Source organism: Onychomys torridus, chromosome 8, assembly GCF_903995425.1.
Source record: "Onychomys torridus chromosome 8, mOncTor1.1, whole genome shotgun sequence".
NCBI lineage: Eukaryota > Metazoa > Chordata > Mammalia > Rodentia > Cricetidae > Onychomys > Onychomys torridus.
This window is the reverse complement of record NC_050450.1, coordinates 74,800,588-74,822,487: the sequence shown is the minus strand read 5'-3', so window position 1 is coordinate 74,822,487 and position 21,900 is coordinate 74,800,588. Positions and strand designations below refer to the sequence as shown.

Here is a 21,900-nt window from a genome sequence, read left to right as displayed (position 1 = left end):
TTAAGAAGTGGGTAGGACCAGGTGGTGGGAGCACTCAGGAGGCAGAGGCAGACAGATTTCAGTGAGTTTGAGGCCAGCCTGGTCTATAAAATGAGCTCCGGGACAGCCAGGACTGCTACACAGAGAAACTAACAACAACAAAAGGAAGAAGGTAAGTAGGGCTATAGAAATGGCTCATCCGTCAAGATCACTTGTTCCCGTCCAGGGGACCCAAGTTCAGTTCCCAGCACCCTCATCAAGTGGCTCACTACTGGCTGTAGCTCCAGCTCCCAGGATCTGATACCCTCCTCTGGACTGCCACTTGCACATATTCACATGCAGAAACACACACACATAATTAAAAATAATAAAATAAATCTTTAAAAAACAAAAAAGGCAGGTTAGAGGCTGGAAAGATGGCTCAGCAGTTAAGAGTGTTTGCCGTTCTTGTAGAGGACCAGGTTCAGTTCCCAGTAACTCCTATCCAGAGGACCCAGTGCTACCTTCTAGTGTCCATGGGCACCAGAAACACATGTGGGGCATTGACACATTTTTTTAAAAAAGTCAATTAAAAGAAAAGGCAGGTTACTCAAACTTGCTTAAGATTCTAAGACAATACAAAATTTTTCTCCAGGATCATTATAATTCATTTAAATGCTGTTTTTGAAGAGGTCTTTTCCAGCCAGGCATGCTGGCATACACTGTGAATTTATACTCTTCTGAAGAGCAGGAGGAGAGACAGAGTTCTGTGGATTCAACTCCAGGCTGGTCTACAGAGCAAGTTCCAAACAAACTGAAACAATTAATAAAACAATAAAGAGGTCTTTCATGTGATAAGAAAAGATTTACTGTTACTGTTTGAAGATAAATATTATTTAATGGCTGGGCGGCAGCGGTGGCGGCAGTGCTGCCGCAGGCCTTTAATCCCAGCATTCATGAGGCAGAACTAGGCAGATCTCTATGAGTTCAAGGCCAGCCTGGTCTACAGAGCTAGATCCTGGACAGGCTCCAAAACTACACAGAGAAATCCTGGGGGGGTGGGGGGGGTATTTACTGTTTATACTTAAAATGTTAGAGTCAAAGATTAGCATTTTGCAGGTTGGTTATAACTTCTCTTCTCTGATAGTCCTAAATCCCTTTCTTAGAAAGAAGAAATACAGAGAAGCAGTGATCTGGGGTATTGTGATTTAAAGCTTTGTTTTGTTTGCTCTATTCTTGACACCTCTGGTGGTAGAAATGGCAGTCTTTTTTTTTTTTTTTTCTCTTTGTTTTCTTGCAGCGTTGGAGAATTTGTGGTCCATATCTTCAGCTGTTTCAAAAGTGCAATTGGATAGATGCATAGTCACTATGGGTGGGGCTAGGAAATGGAACTTTCCTTATACTTGGTTTATAACTGAGAAAACCAGAAAGGGGTACATAGTACTAATTGTAAATGTATGTTCCTTGTTTAAGTAGAGCTAGAGAATGACCATGTCCTCTCAGGAACTTAAATTGTGAAATAGATAAAGGTCGTGAAATGTGAATACAGAGGAAATGAAACTATAAAAAGGAATTTGTTTTTTGTTGTACAGGGTTTGTTTTTTTTATAATATGACAACTAAAGAAGTAATCAAATTGGACTCTCCACATGGTTCCCATAAATACTACAAGATTATTAAAATGAAATGTTAATTTCCTTTTATATTTAACTGGACCATTGAATGCCTAATATACAAAGTTTCTTTGGTAATCTTTTCCTTCTGTTTTTATTTAAAAATATTACTGGTACATATTTTCATTTGGCTTATTTGTTGTACTTGATGGAAAAGACAGCAACTTTTGTTGAAAATGTTTAGAAACTGTTTTAAAGCTTCAGGAACTGAGGGGTTTTCTGGTAGTGTTAGATGGTGTTTCTGGGTTTTTACAGTGAATTAATTGCCAAATAATATACATAGAGTAAAATTCTCTCACTTAATGTTTTAAAGACAAGTTAAAATACATGGATAGTATTACTCTAAAACCAGCATGAAAAGAACTGTCACATTATACAAATATTATTTACCAGCTAGGGGAGGCACCATGATCCAGAAGGTGGTTTTCCCAGGGTGACACTTCTCCTTTGCACCCCAGGTGTGCTGACCCCTGTGATTTCCCAAAATGGAAGACACTCAACTGCATAATACATGGTAGTGAAAGAATATGTTTGTACTTTCATCTGAATGAAAATTTATTTTTTAAAAATGATATAAATGAGCTGGGCGTGGTAGCTCACTCCTTTAACCCCAACACTTAGGAGGCATAGGCAGGCGGATCTTAGTGAGTTCAAGGCCAGCCTGGTCTACAAACAAATTTCAGGACAGCCAGAGCTGTTACACAGAGAAACCCTGTGGTGATATTGTGTTCCCCAAAATATTGTGTACCCTAATAAACTTATCTGGGGTCAGAGAACAGGACAGCTGCTAGATATGGAGACCAGAAAATGCTGACTCACGCCTTTAATCCCAGGAAGTGATGGCAGAAGCAGAAAGGTATTTAAGGCGTGAGGATAAGGAACTAGTGCTTGCTGGTTAAGCTTTAGGCTTTTGAGCAGCAGTTCAGCTGAGATCCATTTTAAATATGAGGACTCAGTCCAGTCTGAGGAAACAGGATCAAATGAGGAATTGGCAAGTTGAGGTGGCTGTGACTTGTTCTGTTTCTCTGATCTTTCAGCATTCACCCCAATACCTGGCTCTAGGTTTGTTTTTATTAATAAGACCTTTTAAGATTCATGCTACAAAACCCTGTCTCGGAAAAAAAAAAAAAACAGAAGGAAAAAAAATTATATAAATGATGGGCTGGAGAGATGGTTCAGTGGTTAAGGATACTGACTGCTCTTCCAGAGAATCCAGGTTCAATTCCCAGCATTCATATGGCAACTCACAACTGTCTGTAACTCCAAGATCTGACACCCCCACACATACTTACAGGTAAAACAACAATGAAAATGAAATTTTTTTAAAGAATATAAATGATAAAAATACTAAGGGCTGGAGAGATGGCTCTGTGGTTAAGAGCACTGGCTGCTATTGTAGCAGACCCAGGTTTGATTCCTGGCACACACATGATGGACCACCTGTTACTCCAGTTCCAGGGAACCTGGAGTTCTCTTCTGGCCTCTACAGGCACCCTACATGCACATGATGCAATTTCAATGTACAGACAAAAACACTCATACACATAAAATAAAATAAATACATTTTAAAAAGTAAAAAGTAACTTACAACAACAATTAAAAACAAAATATAAAACATGTTAGTCTTGGTTGCACGTGCTTTTAATCCTAGCACTGAGAAGACAGAGTCTGGGTGATCTATTTAATATCCAGGCTAGCCAAGGTTATACAGTGAAACCCTGTCTCAAATAAATACATGACTTTTAACCTATATGGCAACCAGGAAAGCAAAATTAGATTTATAATGCTGAACATGTGGGGAGATAAAAGAATAATGTTCCAATTAAATTTTTAGATCTGGGGTATTTCAGTTGTAGAGCACTTGAAGGCCATGGGTTCAATCCTTAAGACTACTCAAAATTAAAAATAAATAAACCCTTTAAACCTTTATTGGTGTGGCTGGGGAGATGGCTCAGTGAGGAAGCATGAGAACCCAAGTACAGGTTAGAGAAAGGCATGGCAACACATGACTGTAATCCCAGCACTGGGAGACCTCAGGAGGAACAGTGAGCGACACTGTCTCCAGTAATAATAGTAGCGGTAGTAATAGACATGATAGAGGGAGGTGCCTGCAGCAGGCGACCCCTGCCTTCCACATAAACTTGCACAGGAAAGCATGCTTGTATGTATGTGTACACACATACTTTATCAGTAAGTTCTGTTTGTGTGACTTTAGATTAAAATAAAAACAATAACATAACTGTTTATTAAATATGACCATGAAATTCTTGACTAGTGTAAAATACTTTAGATTTGGTACAAGTACTAATACGTTGGCAAAGGGGATAGTTGAGTCCATGAAACTGCCAATTAATTCAGCTAATTATTTCTTGTAATGAAATATAGTGCAGATTTCACATTGACTCCAGTTAATGTTCATGAATTGTTTGGACATAATTGTAACTTTAATTCTTAGAACAGAAAACCTGAGAACTGTTAGACAAACTGAAAGGACTGTGTTAAATATACAAAATTTATAAAAATTTCCTTTTTATAGATTACTTTACTATTTTTAAAAACTAAAACTTGTTTCTTTTCCTTGTAATACATGTCCACTTCAAATTCAACAGCAAAAATACAACCAGTGGCAGTTTCTGCTTTACTTGTTTGGATGGGTAAATTCTTTCACTCAAATCCAGATTGTGGAAGTACTCCTGAGGATAACTGAGGTTGGACACCAGCTCCTCAGAGAAACAAAGTCTTGTTTACTTTGTTCCTCTTAACTTCTCAGAGATTCTGCCCTAGAGGGGAGACTGGCCTTCCCTACTCTTGTTAGTTAGAGTCCTGTGTTGAATTGACGACTTCTTCAGGATTTGTTTTTAAACTAAAAAAAACACGTTTCCTGCTTTGAGTCCACGTCTGTAATCCTCAATGTTTGGGAAGTTAATGTAGGAAGATTGGGTGTGGTGGTCTTGTGTTCCCCAAAATATTATGCACCCTAATAAATTTATCTGAGGTCAGAGAACAGGACAGCCACTAGATACAGAGGCTAGAAAATGGTGGCACTCACACCTTTAATCCTAGCATTCCAGGGGCAGAAATCCCTCTGGATCTCTGTGAAGTCAAGGCCACATTGGAAACAGCCGGGCATGGTGACTCTCGCCTTTAATCCCAGGGAGTGATGGCAGAAAGCAGAAAGGTATATAAGGCATGAAGACCAGAAACTAGAAGCTTTTGGCTGGTTAAGCTTTTAGGCTTTTAGCAACAGTTCAGCTGAGATCCATTCAGATGAGGACTCAGAGGCTTCCGGTCTGAGGAAAACAGGATCAGATGAGGAATTGGTGAGGTGAGGAAGCTGTGGCTTGTTCTGCTTCTCTGATCTTCCAGCATTCACCCCAATACCTGACTCAGGTTTGCTTTTATTAATAAGTACCTTTAAGATTCCTGCTACAATCGAGAGTTCCAGGCCAGCCTGGGCAACATAGCAGAACCCCAGGGCCTCCTCAGGAGAAAGAAAAAAAAAAAAAAAAAAAGCTTTGAGCTTCCATAGTCTTAAATATACTTTTGTAGGAGGAGAGAGTTATATGATAGGACAGTGTGATCGATCATATGAGGTATCTATAATGTTTAACCTTTGTTTCTTTATATTAACTGTATCATTATGTCTCCACCAGTTTAAGTCTGTTTGGGTTTTTGCTTTGTTGTTGTTGTTGTTTACTTTTCTTTCTTTCTTTGTTTTTTTTTTGTGGTTTTTTTTTGTGTGTGTTTTTTTTTTTTTTTTTTTGTTTTTTTGTGTGTGTGTGTGTGTGTGTGTGTGTGTGTTTTGTTTTGTTTTGTTTTGTTTTGTTTGTTTTTTTTGAGACATGGTTTCTCTGTGTAGCCCTGCCTGTCCTAGAATTCTCTATAGACCAGACTGGCCTCACAGAGATCTGCCTGCCTCTGCGTCCTGAGTGCTGGGATTAAAGGCGTGCGCCACCGCTGTCTGGCTAGTTTAAATCTGTTGATCTTGTCTAAATCACAAGGTACAAACATTAATTTTGTATAATTTTATGAATCAGGGATTATGTAAGTGCCATGATAGAACTGAATGTACCTAGGTTTTCATTGATATAAAAAGAACATTTGGGGTGTGTGTGTGTGTATGTATGTGACAGAAAATTGCTCAGTCATAAAAAAAGAATGTAATTTGGGGCTTTTGAGGCAATATCAATGGCACTAGAGGACATTATATGTTAAGTGAAATAATTCAGGGACAGAAGCCAGGCAGTGGTGGTGCATGTCTTTAAACTCAGCACTCAGGAGGCAGTGGCAGACGGATCTCAAGTTCCAGGACAGCCAGGGCTACATACAGAAACCTTGTCTCAAACAACAACAACAAAAATTCTGGAACAGAAGAATAAATACCCCTTATTTATATGTGGAAGCTAAAATGTTGGTCTAAAAGAAGGCAGAAGGACAATGATTACATTTTTCTCTTGGGCATGGGGAGTGAGGGATGAAGGGATGATGGGTAACAGATACAGAGGTACAGTAGGGTCAGAGGAATAGCTTCAGAATCGGTAGCATGGTAGGGTAAATAGTTGACAACAGTGAAGTATTTCAAAATGGCTAGTTTAGGCCTGGATGGCTTCATTGTCTTGGAAATTTCTGGCTTTCCACCATGCTGTTATTTGGAGATTAAGTCTGTCAAGTTATAAAGAGGAAAAGAAAAAGATAGAGTAAGCCAGGGTTTCCACATATAAATAAACAGAAGGATTTGGCACATGTGGTTTACAATATTCTGTCCATCTCTACAACATCCAGAGAGAACCCCAGAGATACAGCAAATCATTCTTAAATGAGGGGAGACTTTAAGAATGTGAAACTGTGAAGACTTGTTTGCATGTTTTCCCATGAAACCTGCTACTCCTTGAATGAATCAGTATGAGCCAGATGTTGTGGTGCATACCTTTAGTCCTAGCACTCAGGAGAAGAGACAGGAGGGTCATGATTTCAAGGCCAGTCTGCACTACAGAGCAAGAATCTGTGTACAAACAAATAAGAATTGATGCTCCCAGATTGTAAGATACTTAATACGGCAAACTATCATAGACAGTTATCTTTCAGGACAGCAGATGCCTCTGTGGGTAAAGACACTTGTTCCCAAGCCTAATGACCTAAGTTCAATTCCCAGAACCTATGTGGTAGAAGTAAAGAACCATCTCCTCATGCATATATATACACACATACAATCACAAATAAATAAATATGATATGTTTCAAAATCTTTGTTTTTACAGGACTTTGCTTCACGGGCAAAACTGGCAGTTCAAAACCTAGTACAGAAAGTTGGATTTTTTGGAATTTTGGCCTGTGCTTCTGTAAGTAGATTATATTTAGAGTTGTAAATTTCACTAAATGGTATGACTATATTTTGATCAATTTGTTTTTATGTGTATGAGTGTTTTGTAAGTGAGTACAGGTACCATATTCATGCCTGCAAAGGTCAGAAGAGGGTCAGCTCCTCTGGAACTGGAGTTAGGTGGTTGTGAGTTGCTGTGTGGGCGCTGGGATCTGAACTGGGAATACTGAGCAGTCCCTCCAGCACCTCAATTTGTTTTTAAAAATACACTCCTGAATAAACAAAAATGTTGTTTGTGGGATTTTGTTTTGTTGGTTGGTTGGTTGGTTGGTTTTTTGGGGGGTGGGGGTTTGTTTGTTTGTTTTTCGAGACAGGGTTTTTCTGTAGTTTTGGTGCCTGTCCTAGATCTCACTCTGTAGACCAGGTTGGCCTTGAACTCACAGAGATCTGCCTGGCTCTGCTTCCTGAGTGCTGGGATTAAAGGTGTGTACCACCACCACCACCACCACCACCACCACCACCACCACCACGTTATGTTTTTTTGAGACAGGATCTTATAATGTAGCCCTGGCTGGAACTTGTAGAAATCATCCATCTGCCTCTACCTACTATTGCTAGGATTAAAGGTGTGCCTAACTATACCCAGCTGCTATCACTTTTACTGAGTATAAATTTTGTGAATCATTCATGTTATTAATTGAGCTTATTTGCATTGGATAGGTTCATAATCTTGTTTATTGACTTCAAGTATTTCATCACACAATGACTCTAGATCTGAAAGGCTTTATTCAGCAAGAACAAAAGAAATAAAATTTATTATTCCTACGAAGAATTAATAATGAAATAAATTAGATAAGTCTTTTTCAAGAGTTCCAAGTAGTAACAGGAAGATTCATATAAAATCTGACTTAAGACATTTTAGCTCCTATTTAGGTTATGGCACTTTCCTTGGAAGCATGAGGAATTCAGTTGGGATTCTCAGAATCATAAAAAGCCAAGGTAGTGGCAAGATGGGAGATGGAGACAGACAGATCCCTGATACACATACACACACACACTTAAACCAAAATGTCCATGCACCTAAATTACTGTTGTTGATCCTCGAAACATTAGAAGTTTTCATAGTTGAGCTCCTCTTTTTGTTTTGTTTTGTTTTGTTTTTCCAAGACAGAGTTTCTCTGTGAAACAGTCTTGGCTGTTCTGGAACACTGTAGACCAGGCTGGCCTCAAACTCACAGAGTTTAATCCCAAGTGCTGGGATTAAAGGCATGCGCCGCCACCACCTGGTGTGTACTTTCTAATCCAGTCCTCTATCACAATAATATAACGAATATAAAAAGGCACAATGAGGCTTTCCTCACAAAGGCTGATAAGCTTTAGGAAGAGATTTGTGATAAACAGATGTAGGGGCACAGCTGTAGCCCAGCACTGAGTGGACACAGGAGGGTCAGAAGTTCAGGGTCTGTCTTGGTGACACAGCAGGCTTGAGGTTCAAGGCCAGCTTAGGACCCATGAAGCCTTGTCTCCAAAGCAGCTTGTGAGTTGGTAAGAAGATTAAGGAAGGAAGTAAAGGCACTTGTGGCCTGAGCTCAACCCCCAGAACCCAAGTGAAGGTGAAGATGAGAGTCTTTCCTGACACTCACATGCATGTGTGCATACAAGCACACACACAAGCATAAAACATTTTTGCAGTAACAAATAGAGTGCCTCAAGCAAAAATGCTTGCTTACTTTTATTGTGATTTTTATCAGCTTTTATCAATCAACTACTACATCCTAGGAATAAATAAATACCATGTGGTGATAGCACATACCTGTAATCTCAGCATTTGAGAGTCTGAGGCAGGAGGTTGAGTTTGAGGCCAGCCTGGTCTGCATAGTGAGTTCCAGAGTAGCCAGAGCTACATAGAAAGACTCTATCAAAACCAAAACAAAACAGCAGCAACAAAAACCAAGGAAGTAAGGTTACCCTTGGGTATGTACTTGCATGGTAGAGTGTTCATGCAGCACAGGCCAAAAAGTCAAGGATGAAAGGAAGGATCTGGAGAGTAAAAGTGAAAGATCCAGAAGAATGAGGAGAGATATCTGGTGTGGTGGCCTCGCCTTCAGTCCCCGATTTGGTAGGCAGAGGAAGGCAGATCTCTGTGACTTTAAGGCCAGCCTGGTCTATACAGTGAGTTGCAGGACTGCCAGAGCTACATAAAGACCCTGTCTCAGAAAAATTAATAAAATAAATCTTCAAAAGTTAAGCCTGACGTGTGATGGTGCACACTCTTAGCCCAGGCTCTTGAGGCAGACGCAAGTGGATCTCCAGTTTGAGGCTAGTTTAATCTACAGAGTGAGTTCCAGGGCTACACAGAGAAACTTCCTCTCAAGAAAGCGGGGTAGGGAGAAAGAAATAGTGTTAAGTGAAAGGTGCCATGGGTAAGCTGAGGAACCTATTGGATAATAATGTTCTTAATTTGAGGCCAAGAGCACAGGCTGAGCCATATAGCCTAGGTTCAGATCTTTTTCATAGGGGAAATGCCTTAATCTGTCTAACCATTTTTCTCTGCAAAATGAGTATGATAGATTTGTGTAGCATGTGGGGTTAGGTGTGTTGGTGAGGCAAACCCCTTAGAACAACCTAACTAGCCAGAGCACTCGGTAGAAATTGTCTCGGTATGCGTGGGAAAAATGAACTACCTTTAATTCCTGAAGCAGAAACTTTGAATTCACTGTCACTCCTGTTGGAAATTCACTCTCCTCCATTCTAGGCATTGTATTGATATGAACAGTTAGAGTTAACATAAATTTAAAGAGGAGTGGGCTGTCTAGGAATTTTTTCTAAGATGTTTTTAATTAAGATTAAAGGGGCACTTATTAGTTATTTTGATGTCAATATTTAAACTAAGCTAAAACTCCTAGGTGAAAGCAAATTTTAAAGCAATCTGTAGGGGTTTTTGTTTGTTTATGTTACATTAATATCCATGGGTGTTTTGCCTACATGTAGGTCAGTAACTGGTGTCTGCAGGAGCAAGAAGAGGACATTGGATCCACTGGGACTAGTGTGACAGATGGTTGTTAGCTACCATGTGGGTGGCAATCTGGAAGAGCAGCCTCTGAGCCACCTCTCTAGCCCTGAAGTCAAATAGTTTAATTCTAATTGTCCTCTTGATTTATTTAATTATAACTTCAGAAAAAAAACAACAATAACATGCATGTCTCCTAGTGGCTTGATTATCCTTTTCTGAGAGTATCCAACTAGAGTGAAATATTCAGCAAGTTAAAAGTGAAATGTGGCCTCTGAGCTCTGTATGCACTAGAGAGGAGGAGAGTCTTGCACAAGGAATCTTGAGTGTAGAGTCCAAGCACCTCAAAAGGAAGAGTACTTGAATCCTCATTTTGCCATGGCAGTGTTCTTAGAAGACCATATGTGGCAAATGCTTTTTTTTAAACCGGGCTTTGCTTCTGGAGTTCAAAAATAAAATTATATAAATTAATTGACTTATAAATGGCCCAGCCAACAGTCAGTACTTCTGTGGGAAAAAAATAAGTGAAATGCTCAAAAACAGCTATGATTTCTTTACATTTTACATGAGATTATTTAATGTGGGAATGTTTAAAAAGGTGAGTATTTTCAATCACTTCTTTGTCTAGGACAGAGTATTCAAGACAGCTGAATCAGTGTGCTTTCATAGCTCCACCCTTGACCTTCTTTTGAAAATATGTCATGTGGCTCCAAAGCCTTGGGCTTTCTTAAAATGAAATACAAATAACGAATTATTTTTTGAGACAGGATCTTACTTATTTATCCTAAATGCTACAATTACAGGCATGTAATGCCAACAGCTAATAATGAGTTTTTAAATGTGAAAAAAGTCTATCAATAAATTTAAGTATGAATGTTCTATATCGTTGTGTTTGGGGTAAGAATTTATTTATAACATCTTCAGTAATCTTAAGACTGCATTCATACCTTACCATAGAAAACAGCCACCAAATGAGCAGACATCTACTAAAAGGAATTAAATTTCTGCAGATCCATGGGTTTATCTATTTCTTATGTGTTAAAACTGTGTATGGGGTGCAGCTTAGTTTGCTGTGATCTCATAGAATGACAGTCTACGATGAATATGAGACCCAGCTTAGGGATTCAAGTTAGAATTCCTACCTAGTCAGGTGGGAGAGATGGCTCAGCAGTTAAGAGCACTGGCTGCTCTTCCAGAGGTCTTGAGTTCAATTCCCAGCATCCCAGCCACATGGTGGCTCACATCCATCTTAATAGGACCTGATGCCCTCTTCTGGCATGCAGTTATATATACAAGCACTCGTATATAAAATATAAATAAATAAAATTTTTAAAAAGGAAAGAAAAGCATTTCCACCTAGTCTTCTCAAAATTGTCATACATTGACCAGGAAACCTAAATTAAAGCTTTCCTTGAATTACATATGAAAGTCTTTTTTTCTTTTTCTTTTTATCTCTCAATAGATTCCAAATCCCCTGTTTGACCTGGCTGGAATAACATGTGGACACTTCCTTGTACCGTTTTGGACCTTCTTTGGTGCAACCCTGATTGGAAAAGCAATCATTAAAATGCATATCCAGGTAATTATAGCTGAGTCACTGCTTAATGACCTGATGGAGCCAAGGCCCTGGTTGGTTCCTGTTTCCATCAGTTAGTTGCTACTTAGATGATAAAGCATGCAATTTTAGAAATTTGTGAATTCTTGAATCCTCTTCTTTCTCCTTCTTCCTTCTTGCTTCATTTTTTGTTCCATGAAACTATCCAAAACTTATAAAAGTAGTGTTCTGATGTGAGAAGATGCATATCATTTTCATATACACAGCACACAAAATGTAGCTCCTTCATGACCACACATGAAGGAGTGCCGCCTTCATTGATTCTTACTTTCCTTCCCATGTTCTGCATAGCACTTCTCTCAGCACCGAGATCTTGTACTGGAAACCAGGCAGTTGTTGGTGCGGGGAAGAGACAGGTGGCTGGAGGAAATGCTGGCCGTGGCTAGAGAAGGGAGACTGCTGCCCCAGAGCCACGCTGAGCATCGCCTCTACGACACCCACAAATAGAAAAGGCTAAGAAGCTAAGTGAGAGAGAAATGCTTGTGTCTTGGACTGTACATTCTCCCATCTAAGGGAAAGTCTCACTGATAAAAATTAACCTGGAAAGAATGTGTTTTTAATTAGTGTGGCTTGCAGCAAATAAGAATTTACTAAAAGGAAGTTAAGAACAGTGGAATCATATCTCTGAAAATAAAAATCTATCCCCAGTAATTCTTCCTAACACCTCCCTGGCTCTGGCAATTAAAGAGGAGAATGAGGGACTGGAGACTAACTTAACTCAGCAGTTAAGAGCACTGGCTGCTCTTCCAGAGGACCCTTGTTCATTTTACAGCACCCACGTGGCTGCTAATAACCACGTGTAGCTCTAATCCCAGGGAATCTGACCTCTTCTGGCCTCTCTGGGCACTATATGCACATGGTACACATACATACATGCAGACAAAGCACACATTAACAAAGAAATCAATCTTTTAAAAGGAGGGAGGGGTGCCAGGCATGTTGGTTTGTGCCTTTAATGCCAGCACTCACTGTGAGCTCAAAGCCAGCCCTGTCTACATAGCTAGTTCCAGGCCAGCCAAAGATACATAGAGAGATGCTGTCTTAGGAAGAGGGTAGGGGAAGGTGACAGGAACATGCCTTGGAGGTTTATTGAGTCTGTCTTCTACTGTCAAAATGGTCACTCAACAGTCAGTGATATCTTTTCCCTCCTTCAAGGAGTTTTATTTCTTCCCACTTGTATTCAGTATTTAGTTCAATGTCAAGTATAGTGGTGCACACCTTTAGTCACAGCACTTGAGAGGTAGAGGCAGTTGGATCTCTGAGTTTGAGGCCAGCCTGGTCTACAGAGCGAGTTCCAGGATACACAGGGCTACAAGGGTTATAAAACCCTCCCAAAAAGTATTTAGTTCAGTAAACACAGCTTTTTAATACTGCAATGCTACTTACATGCTTAATATATAAACACTATGAGAAAATTTTAAGGATAAATCTTCTATTGAATAATAATATTTTGTAATATTTCTCAAGATAGTTTTTCTCTCCTTTGTTTTTTTTTTTTTTTTTTTAAAGGGGCTTAAAAAATGCTAACATGGCTTTTTGAGTTGTAAATACTTAAGTACCCAGTCATCTCAATTCTTATAACAGTTTATCTCGTAATCTGTGTTGTTCTGTGTGTTTGAATGTTTTACCTACATGTAATGTTTGTGCGCTATATGTATGCCTGGTGTACAAGGAGGCCAGGAGAGGCTGTCTCGTGGGTGCTGGGAACCAAACCCTAGTCCTCTGCAAGAGCAGCAAGTGCTCTTAACTACTGAGCCATCTCTCTAGCCCCATAGTCTGTAAATTTATACCTGTCTTATTTTATTCTTCCTTAATAAATTAACTTTATATTATCATAAATTTTTGTTGCAAGTTTCTTTACTAGTTCTTTGGAAATTTTGTGCAATGTATTTTTATCCCATTCACCCCCTCCCTACCACCTTCCATACACACCAAACTTTATATTATCTTTTTTTTTAAATTTTTAATTCATCAAGTCCAATTTGTGCTGCCCATGTATGTATTCATAGATATATGGCCTTTCCCTGGAGCATGGTAAATCTACCAGGAGCCACAGGCTTAAAAGAAAATTATTATAAAATTTTAATGCTAAGCACCTTTCTATAGCTATATATGCATAGCTTATCAGACCTTTCATTTCAGAAAAGGGGTCAAAATTGGTAGATTTTTAAACATCCTAAGAAGATTTTCTTCTAAGATACATCAATTCATGTTTTTTAATGTTGTACCTTATACTTTAAACTCAATGGAATTCTGGGATAAAGAAAGTGCTCTGAGTACAGTTGTCATACTTGGAGTGGCTAATAAGTAAAACATGTCCCTAACAATGCTAGTGGCTGGAATTTGAACCCAGGTCAAGCTGGGTATCCTTTCCAGTGTTCCTTCTTTTGCCTTGTCTTCACAAAGTTGTTGATATGATAACAGCAAGTGAATGGTTTACTGTCTGCTGTTTATCAAGACCAGTGGACAGGTATGAGGTAGTTTTGCAGATTTCCAAGAGAGCACACTTATGTTTAGAAGTAAAAAGGCTTGCCTTCAGATCTGGAATTCAATATAAGTTCCAGAAGCTGAAGTTTGTTCTCTGCTTACCATGTAGAGACAAAAGGAAGACAGTCCATTTGTGTTTCTGAAAGACAAGAGTCTGGGTTCCTTTACTGACTGTGGGAAATGTGTACTGTGTTCCGTTGTACATAGTAACATGTTTATAAAGGCATGTCACTTGATGTGCATCCAGATGTAGCTTAGGAGAACAAGCCTTTCTCATTCCTTGAGTAGGCAGTATTAATGAGTAATATAAACATTCTGGCCAGTTCCAAAGTCCAGGGAAACACCCACACACAAATTTTTCTGTGCACTACTAAAATCTATCTTCTCATTTGCTTTTCTTTCATCCTTTTTTTTTCTCAGCTTGATGTTAGACAGCCTTCCAATAACTTATTTTTATTAATGTCTTTCTTTCCGTTTCTTCCTGGAAAAAGTTCCCATCAGCACATCCACTATGTTAGGTCAGAATTTTCCTATTCACTATGTAGATGCAGCTTCTCTGCTTGGAGCGGGATCCGTACAGACATTGTCTTGCTACCAAGTGATGAGAAAAATTAACATGATTGTCTCTGTTCATCTTACTTACTTACCATGACCATTGTTTGTTTTTTGCCTATCTGCATTCCCATGAAAGAAAGCACAGACACATATGTGGATCCTGAGTCCTTGGGTCACTGAGGGGTTGTTTGTTTTGTTTTGTCGGTTTCCAAAACAGGGCTTCTCTGTGTAACCCTGGCTGCCTTGGAACTCACTCTGTAGACCAGGCTGGTCTTGAACTCAGAAATCTACCTGCTTCTGCTTCTTGAGTGCTGGGATTAAAGGCATGTGCCCCATGGCCTGGCTTTCACTGAGGTTTTCTAACACTGATAATAGCCTCTGGCATGTAGTAGGCACACACTAACAATTTGATAACTGGTTAGTTTAACCTTTTGGCCACGAAAGGCACCTTCACACATGCTCTCTTCTTGGTTGGCTCTGGCACCATTAGTTTCCTCTGCTCACATCCTTTACCCCTCACAGCCCTTTCTCTGTTTCTCGTATGCACGTGAGTGGGAAAGACGTTCAGTGGTCTATGCCTTGTGTCTGTCTGCTGGAATCCCCACTCAGATGCCAGCCTGGAAGACTGAGACGTGTGTTCTTAAATGGCTGACACATTTGATGTCCTACCCAGCACAGTGAATTTTTAAGCTGTTGCATATAAAGAGGAAATTTTATTTTGTTTCTCAAGCAATGAAGTTGTGCAATTGTTGGGCACTGGCTGATTTTGCATTGTTAGGCAATGATGGTAGGAAAGCTTATGGTGTTGAAATCCCTGAAAATCACACCATTGTTTCTGTTGATTAGTGAAAGGCTTACGGCCCCAGATAGCTGGTTTGTGGTGTAGACCCTGTACTGGTGCTTTTTCCTCTACATTTACTGATAGTTGTCTCGTTAGGCTGTAATACCCTTCCACCATTTCTGTAACCTTGCCGTGTTGATCTTCTTCCTGAGTTCTGCCTTAGAGCAGCCTTGCCTGCAACCCGCCTCACATCCTTGGGGAGTAGATAGAAGGAAGGCTGCTGGGCTTCATTTTATTCCACCCTCCCCTTGGGTGACATTGGCTAGAGTAATCACTTAACAAACAACAACAGAGCACTAGAGAGTTCTTGTCAGGAATTTGGAGACACTCCAGGAATCCAACTTTATTCATATTTAGTTAGAGAATTATTGTGCATCCTTATAAGCTAAAGTTAAATAGAAACTGTTGAATCCCTAACCAGTCATACACTTAAATGTGACCTTTCCTTTCCCTGTACTTCTACATCACACTGCTGGCTTCTTCCTTTTAACTACTAGTGGCGTTTCAGAGAGAGAAAGAGAGATCTACCATTTCTAGAAAAATCAGGAAAGTTCGTCAAGATTTTGAAGAAATAGTCTTAGCTTTGTGTTTCCTAAAAACCCTTAATATTGCCTAATGTTATCCATAATATGTACTTTATGCTCACATGTGTTGAATCAAGCTGAGAATATAGTACTAAAAGTATTTTGTCATCGTCTTTTTGTTTTGTTTTGTTTTTTGGTTGGTTTTTTTGTTGTTGTTGTTGTTGTTGTTATTTTGTTGTTTTTTTTTTTTTTTCAAGACAGGGTTTCTCCGTGTAGTTTTGGTGCTTGTCCTGGATCTCGCTCTATAGACCAGGCTGGCCTTGAACTCACAGAGATCCGCCTGGCTCTGCCTCCTGAGTGCTTAAAGGCATGCACCACCACTGCCTGGCTTGTTATTGTCTTAATGTCAGAAATACATATTTTTAATTAACAGAGTACTTCATATTCATCAGACTGAAAACTTGGAAGGTCTGATGGGGACTCTGTAATACGAAGCCGGAAGGTCGGCTTGTCCAGCTTTTGGGAACTTTGATCTTGTTGCTGTAAAACCTTCCTAAAGCAGGCAGTCTTCCCCAAGTCTTCAGTGTAGATATAGGCCAGATGCCTATTGTTAGAGTCGTCAGCTTTGAGTCCATGGTGGGAGCTGCATGGGAACCCATGGCTTCTGCTCTGTGCAGGTTCTGAGATGCACAGAGTGGCTTCATCTCCACTCTTTCCTTCCAGTCTCGGGTTTCATGACTCACGTCTTCTCTGAGACACAGTCCTGTATCCCTGTGAAATACCACAGCCGTGCTTAAGGAAACACATCTTTAAAATGCCAACTACGATTTGAGTTCAGTGGTCTCTTATTTTGAAAGAAATATTAAAATTAGTTAGGGGCAGCACATCAACGTCTTTTTCTTTTTAGACAATTATACTTTAGAATTTCAGGTAGTTCTTTTAAATGACTGTTTTAACTGGTGGTTTGTTGTTGTTTTTTTTTAACAGAAAATCTTTGTTATAATAACTTTCAGCAAGCACATCGTGGAACAGATGGTAGCTTTCATCGGGTGAGTAATTCCTTAAAGACTAATATTAATATTGTGCTTTGAATAGAGTAAGTGTGTGTGGAAGAGTAAGTTAGGATGAAAAATTAAACGGCTCTGTTTTTGAGAAACAAAAAGTATCTGCCCTATTGTTAGGTATTGAAAAGACATTCTTACCCAACTGCAGGGAAGAATGAAGCTCACTTTTTCCATGTCTTTGGAAACTAAATATGTATCAGTTCACGTAATTCTTGATTTTAAAGAGCTTTGGGGTTAGTGTCTGTGGCCTCTCTCTGTAGAAAAGGCTTGCATGTGTCATTACAGTTTAATGGGGCTTTAGGCCAGCTACACAGTTGCAAGTTCCGTTAAATACAAATCTTACATAAAGTTTGAGTGTTTCATTAAAGGAGGTGCAGTGGTATGTGATAATTGTCTCAAAATTTATCAAGTAGGAAGCTGTTACTTTACTAGAGAAAAATTAGGCCAATAAAATGGCTAAACTATCCAATGCTTTTGTTTATTTATTTATTTATTGCAATTTTAACATACAGTTCAAATGATAATGTTACAAAATCATCAGTTACAGGTCAACAAATTATTAATACAATATATATAAATTGTTAGTACAACATTTTAATATACAGTTCGAATGATAATGTCACAAAGTTGCCTGCTACAGGTCTACAAAACAGCACAGAAATACCGATTTTGATTAATTTTCAACTGGAATCTGAACAGAGTCAGGTGTTGGAAATAAAACCAAGAATTGTTGGGTTCAGAGCTTGCATCATCCATCATGTGTTCTTTTTATTCATTTTTTTTTTCAAGACAGGGTTTCTCTGTGTAGCTTTGGGCCTTTCCTGGAACTTACTTGGTAGCCCAGGCTGGCCTCAAACTCATAGAGATCCACCTGACCCTGCCTCTGGAGTGCTGGGATTAAAGGCATGCGCCACCACCAACTGGCACACACCTTTAATTCATTTTTTTGCAAGAGAGAATTTTCATTCCTTTAGTAGTAGAGTGTGCTATGATGGAAACGTGTTAGCATAAAGTGTACTCTGCTTATTCTTTTTTTTTTTTTTTTGGAGCTGAGGATCAAACCCAGGGCCTTGTGCTTGCTAGGCAAGCACTCTACTACTGAGCTAAATCCCCAACCCTCACTCTGCTTATTCTTAATGTCAGTCTGCATCTTAAAAGTCACTGATACCACCAAACATTTGTGAAAATTTTTATTATTTAAAATGAGTTGTTGCCAGGCGGTGGTGGCGCATGCCCGTAATCCCAGCACTCGGGAGGCAGAGGCAGGTAGATCTCTGTGAGTTCGAGACCAGCCTGGTCTACAGAGCTAGTCCAGGACAGCCTCCAAAGCTACAGAGAAACCCTGTCTGGAAAAACCAAAAAAAAAAAAAAAAAAAAAAAAAAAAAAAAAAAGAGTTGTTACTTGGTGATGAGTTTGTGTTGATTTATTTTTCTTCAAACCATGTACAATATAGTATAGTTACTCTTATGTATTATGTTTTATAGTAAAAATCATTTATATAATATTTTATATTTCATTGCTAATAAAATAAGGAAAAATACATTCTTGAGACTATACTAAATATTACCAAGTATTGCTTTAATTCCTAAATTTCTGATTATTAATGGAGAGTATAATTTATACATGAAACTGTAACCTCTCTGGTTTTTGGCAGCCTGAATCTGTGTAAACAAAATGCTTCATATGTCACTATATATCACTTTCAGAGCAAAGGAAGGGAAGGTGGGTCCACTGGTACAGGCCTGTCTTCCCAGCACTAGGGGAGGCCGAGGGTGGGTCAGAGTTTGAGGCCCTCCTGAGGTATGTCTTTCATGGGGTGGGGGGTGGGGATGGAGATTGTCTCCCATTTTTGAAATGTGAGGAAAATATTCACCCATTCTTAGCTATTACTCTACCTTCCTTGAGAAAATTCTGAAAGAACAGACACATTGTAGGATGTCGTACATGCAGCACACATTGTAGAAGCCACTTTCCTCATTTCTCCTTTCCTCAGACTAAACATTGTAGCAGTAATAGTTTCAGCTACTTTTCACCTTGCCCACCATCACCTCCAGCCTGTGGGGTTTCTAGACGCTTGCTTACAGAGCTGCCTGCCTCAGTCTGCTGAAAGTGTTTCTGACCTCCCCAGGTCTGTTACTCCTACCACTGTCAGTAACCTTACAATTTTAACTGGGCAGGTCGCCAACAGTGTCCTCAATCCTCTGCTCTTTTTTGCTTAACACCTCACTTGTTGTCCTTTTGTTCTTAAAAGAAATCGAAAACTCCTTAAGAAGGTGTGGAGAGCGCTGCTGCGTGCCTGTCTCCTCAAACAATGGCACAGATGCTTGCGATTCCCACTGTTCATCTTTGAACCCGCCTTAACCTTTGCACCTTATGTTGTCTATTATGAGGGACCATCCCATGCGCTGTCTAATGAGACAGCTGACAGTGTCCTTGTCCTCTACACATGTATGCCCTTAGCAGAACACTCCCAGTCTAACAAGTCATTCTAGGGGCCAAAACAGTTACTCAGCAGAATACCATTTGGCAGCATGTGGAGGCCCTCAATTCAATCTCTGGTGTGTAAATACAATTATCACCTCATAGGCATGGCTTACTCAGTTGTAGAGTATAGTCCTCACATTTAGAATGTCCCAGGTGTGTTCCCGACTCCCACAAAAAATGTGTGTGTTTTCCACATTGGTGCCAAGTGTTGTATGGAGAATAAAACCATCCATCATCCACAGTCAGAATGTCCATTAGATTTCAGCTTTTATTCTCAGAAAACCTTCTGTAATTTGGTTAAATATTCCTGAGCTAGGGACCAACATATACTACATGCACTTACAGTTTTATTTTATGCTTACAAATATATGAGTACTTGTTTCCCCCCATCACCGCCGCCTTTTTTTTTTTCTGGAGTTTTATGTAGCCCAGGCCGACCTCAAACATTATGTAGTTGAGGCTGGTCTTAAACTTCAGATCCTCTTGCCTCCGCCTCCTGAGTGCTGGAATTCTAGATGTTCCCCCACAAGGCTCAGTTTATGTGGCTCTGAGGAGCAAATCTGAGACTTTATATGTGCTGAGCAAGCACTCTACTAACTCAGCTACCTCCCTAATTCTGATTAACATCTTTTTTTTTAACCAGCCCCCAGAGATCCACCTGTCTCTACCACCCAAGTGATGGAATGAAAGGCATGTGTCCCCATGGCCAGCATCTGTATGCTTCCTAATACCAGAAAGCATGTATTACTGTTCCCTGGCCTGAGCACTTGGCCACTTGATTTACACGTAGCAGATACTCAGGAAATGAGCATATGCTATCCAAATAGAAAAGTCAGCAGATCATTTACATTAGCCCATATTCTTCTATTGTTTCCTCAGATTTTGGAGGTTCTAAGAAATTCTGCCATTTCTCTACGGTATATAGAAGTTGAAGTGCCTTTAATATTTGGACAACTTAGTTTTTCCAAGTCCCCAATTCCTTTCTTTTAAACTGCACTAGACTAGCGCCTCAAAGAATCCCAGTGAGGGGATAGACAGATGGCTCTGTCTTAGAGCACTTCTAGCGAGCACAAGCTGGGTTTCCAGCACCCACATTGATGGCTCACAACCATCTGTAACTCCAGCTCCAAGGGATCCCAGTCCTCTGGCCTCCAAGGGCAACTTTACTAGTTCACATACCTACATGCAGACATACATTATCAAAATTATGTGTAAGTCAGGCAGTAGTGATGCACACCTTTAATCCCAGTACTTGGGAGGCAGAGGCAAGCCATATCTGTGAGTTTGAGGCCAGCCTGGTCTACAGAATGAGTTCCAGGACAGCTAGGGCTACACAGAGAAACCCTGTCTTGAAAAAAAAAAAAAAACCAAAATAATAATAAATAATAATAATAGAAAAATCCTTTTTCTCTAAAAAATAGAGAGCCTGGGAATGTGGCTTAAGTGTTTGCCTATCCCTGGATTCAGTCCCCAAGACTACATGAAACAGGTGTGGTAGCACATTCCTTATATCCCAACATGCAGGAGGTATAAGCTGGAAGATTGGAAATTCAAGGTCATCTTCAGTTACACAGAGATTGGGGCCAGACTGGCTACAAGAAACTTTTTTTTTTTTAAATGATTTTCATTCTAGTACATTCAAGAGTTTCAAAATTATTTTCAGACATGATAGAATTTCCCGATATCTTTGTCTTTTTCATAGGACTAGCTGCAAGGATTATCTCAGCTTGTAGATTAGCTATTAAATCATATAAGTGTGGGCCAGAATTGATGGTTCAGTGGTCAAGTAAAAAAAAAAAACAAAACTTAAATATCTTTAAATAGTGTAAGTTACTTAGATTTGGTTTCATTATCAGATGCCAAAAGATAGCTTTTTAGTATTTTGTCAGTAATAAAAGTATAATCACAATCTCTAATCAAACATGACAAGATTTGTTTTCCTAAGTTTTGGAATAGAAAATTGTTTTTGTTTTGTTTTCTCTTTTGAGACAGGGTCTCTACATAACCCTAGCCACCCTCAAACTCATAGAGATCTTCCTGCCTCTGCCTCTGCCTCTGCGCCTCTGCGCCTCTGCCTCTCTGCCTCTGCGCCTCTCTGCCTCTCTGCCTCTCTGCCTCTCTGCCTCTCTGCCTCTGCCTCTGCCTCTGCCTCTGCCTCTGCCTCTGCCTCTGCCTCTGCCTCTCTGCCTCTCTGCCTCTGCCTCTGCCTCTGCCTCTGCCTCTGCCTCTGCCTACTAGAATTAAAGGCCTGTACTGCCAGCCTGGCTAAAATAGGAAATGTTTTTAAATATGTGTTCAATGGTTGGTGGTGGCACACGCCTTTAATCCCAGTATTCAGGAGGCAGAGACAGGTGGATCTCTGAGTTGGAG

At 39.8% G+C, this 21,900-nt stretch overlaps 1 protein-coding gene and 1 non-coding gene across 3 annotated transcripts in view; both read left to right on the top strand.

Annotated features, from left to right (window-relative positions):
• Positions 1-21,900, top strand: part of Vmp1 (vacuole membrane protein 1) — a 101,902-nt gene that overhangs the window by 65,223 nt on the left and 14,779 nt on the right. For both annotated transcript variants that reach the window (XM_036196772.1, XM_036196773.1), the window contains exons 8-10: positions 6,888-6,968; positions 11,422-11,538; positions 16,969-17,030. In XM_036196772.1, coding sequence (XP_036052665.1) covers positions 6,888-6,968; positions 11,422-11,538; positions 16,969-17,030 — 260 coding nt within the window. The remainder of the gene's footprint in view (positions 1-6,887; positions 6,969-11,421; positions 11,539-16,968; positions 17,031-21,900) is intronic.
• On the top strand, positions 2,013-2,172 carry LOC118590520. The gene has a single exon (XR_004945810.1). It is a non-coding gene; the product is annotated as a U1 spliceosomal RNA (small nuclear RNA).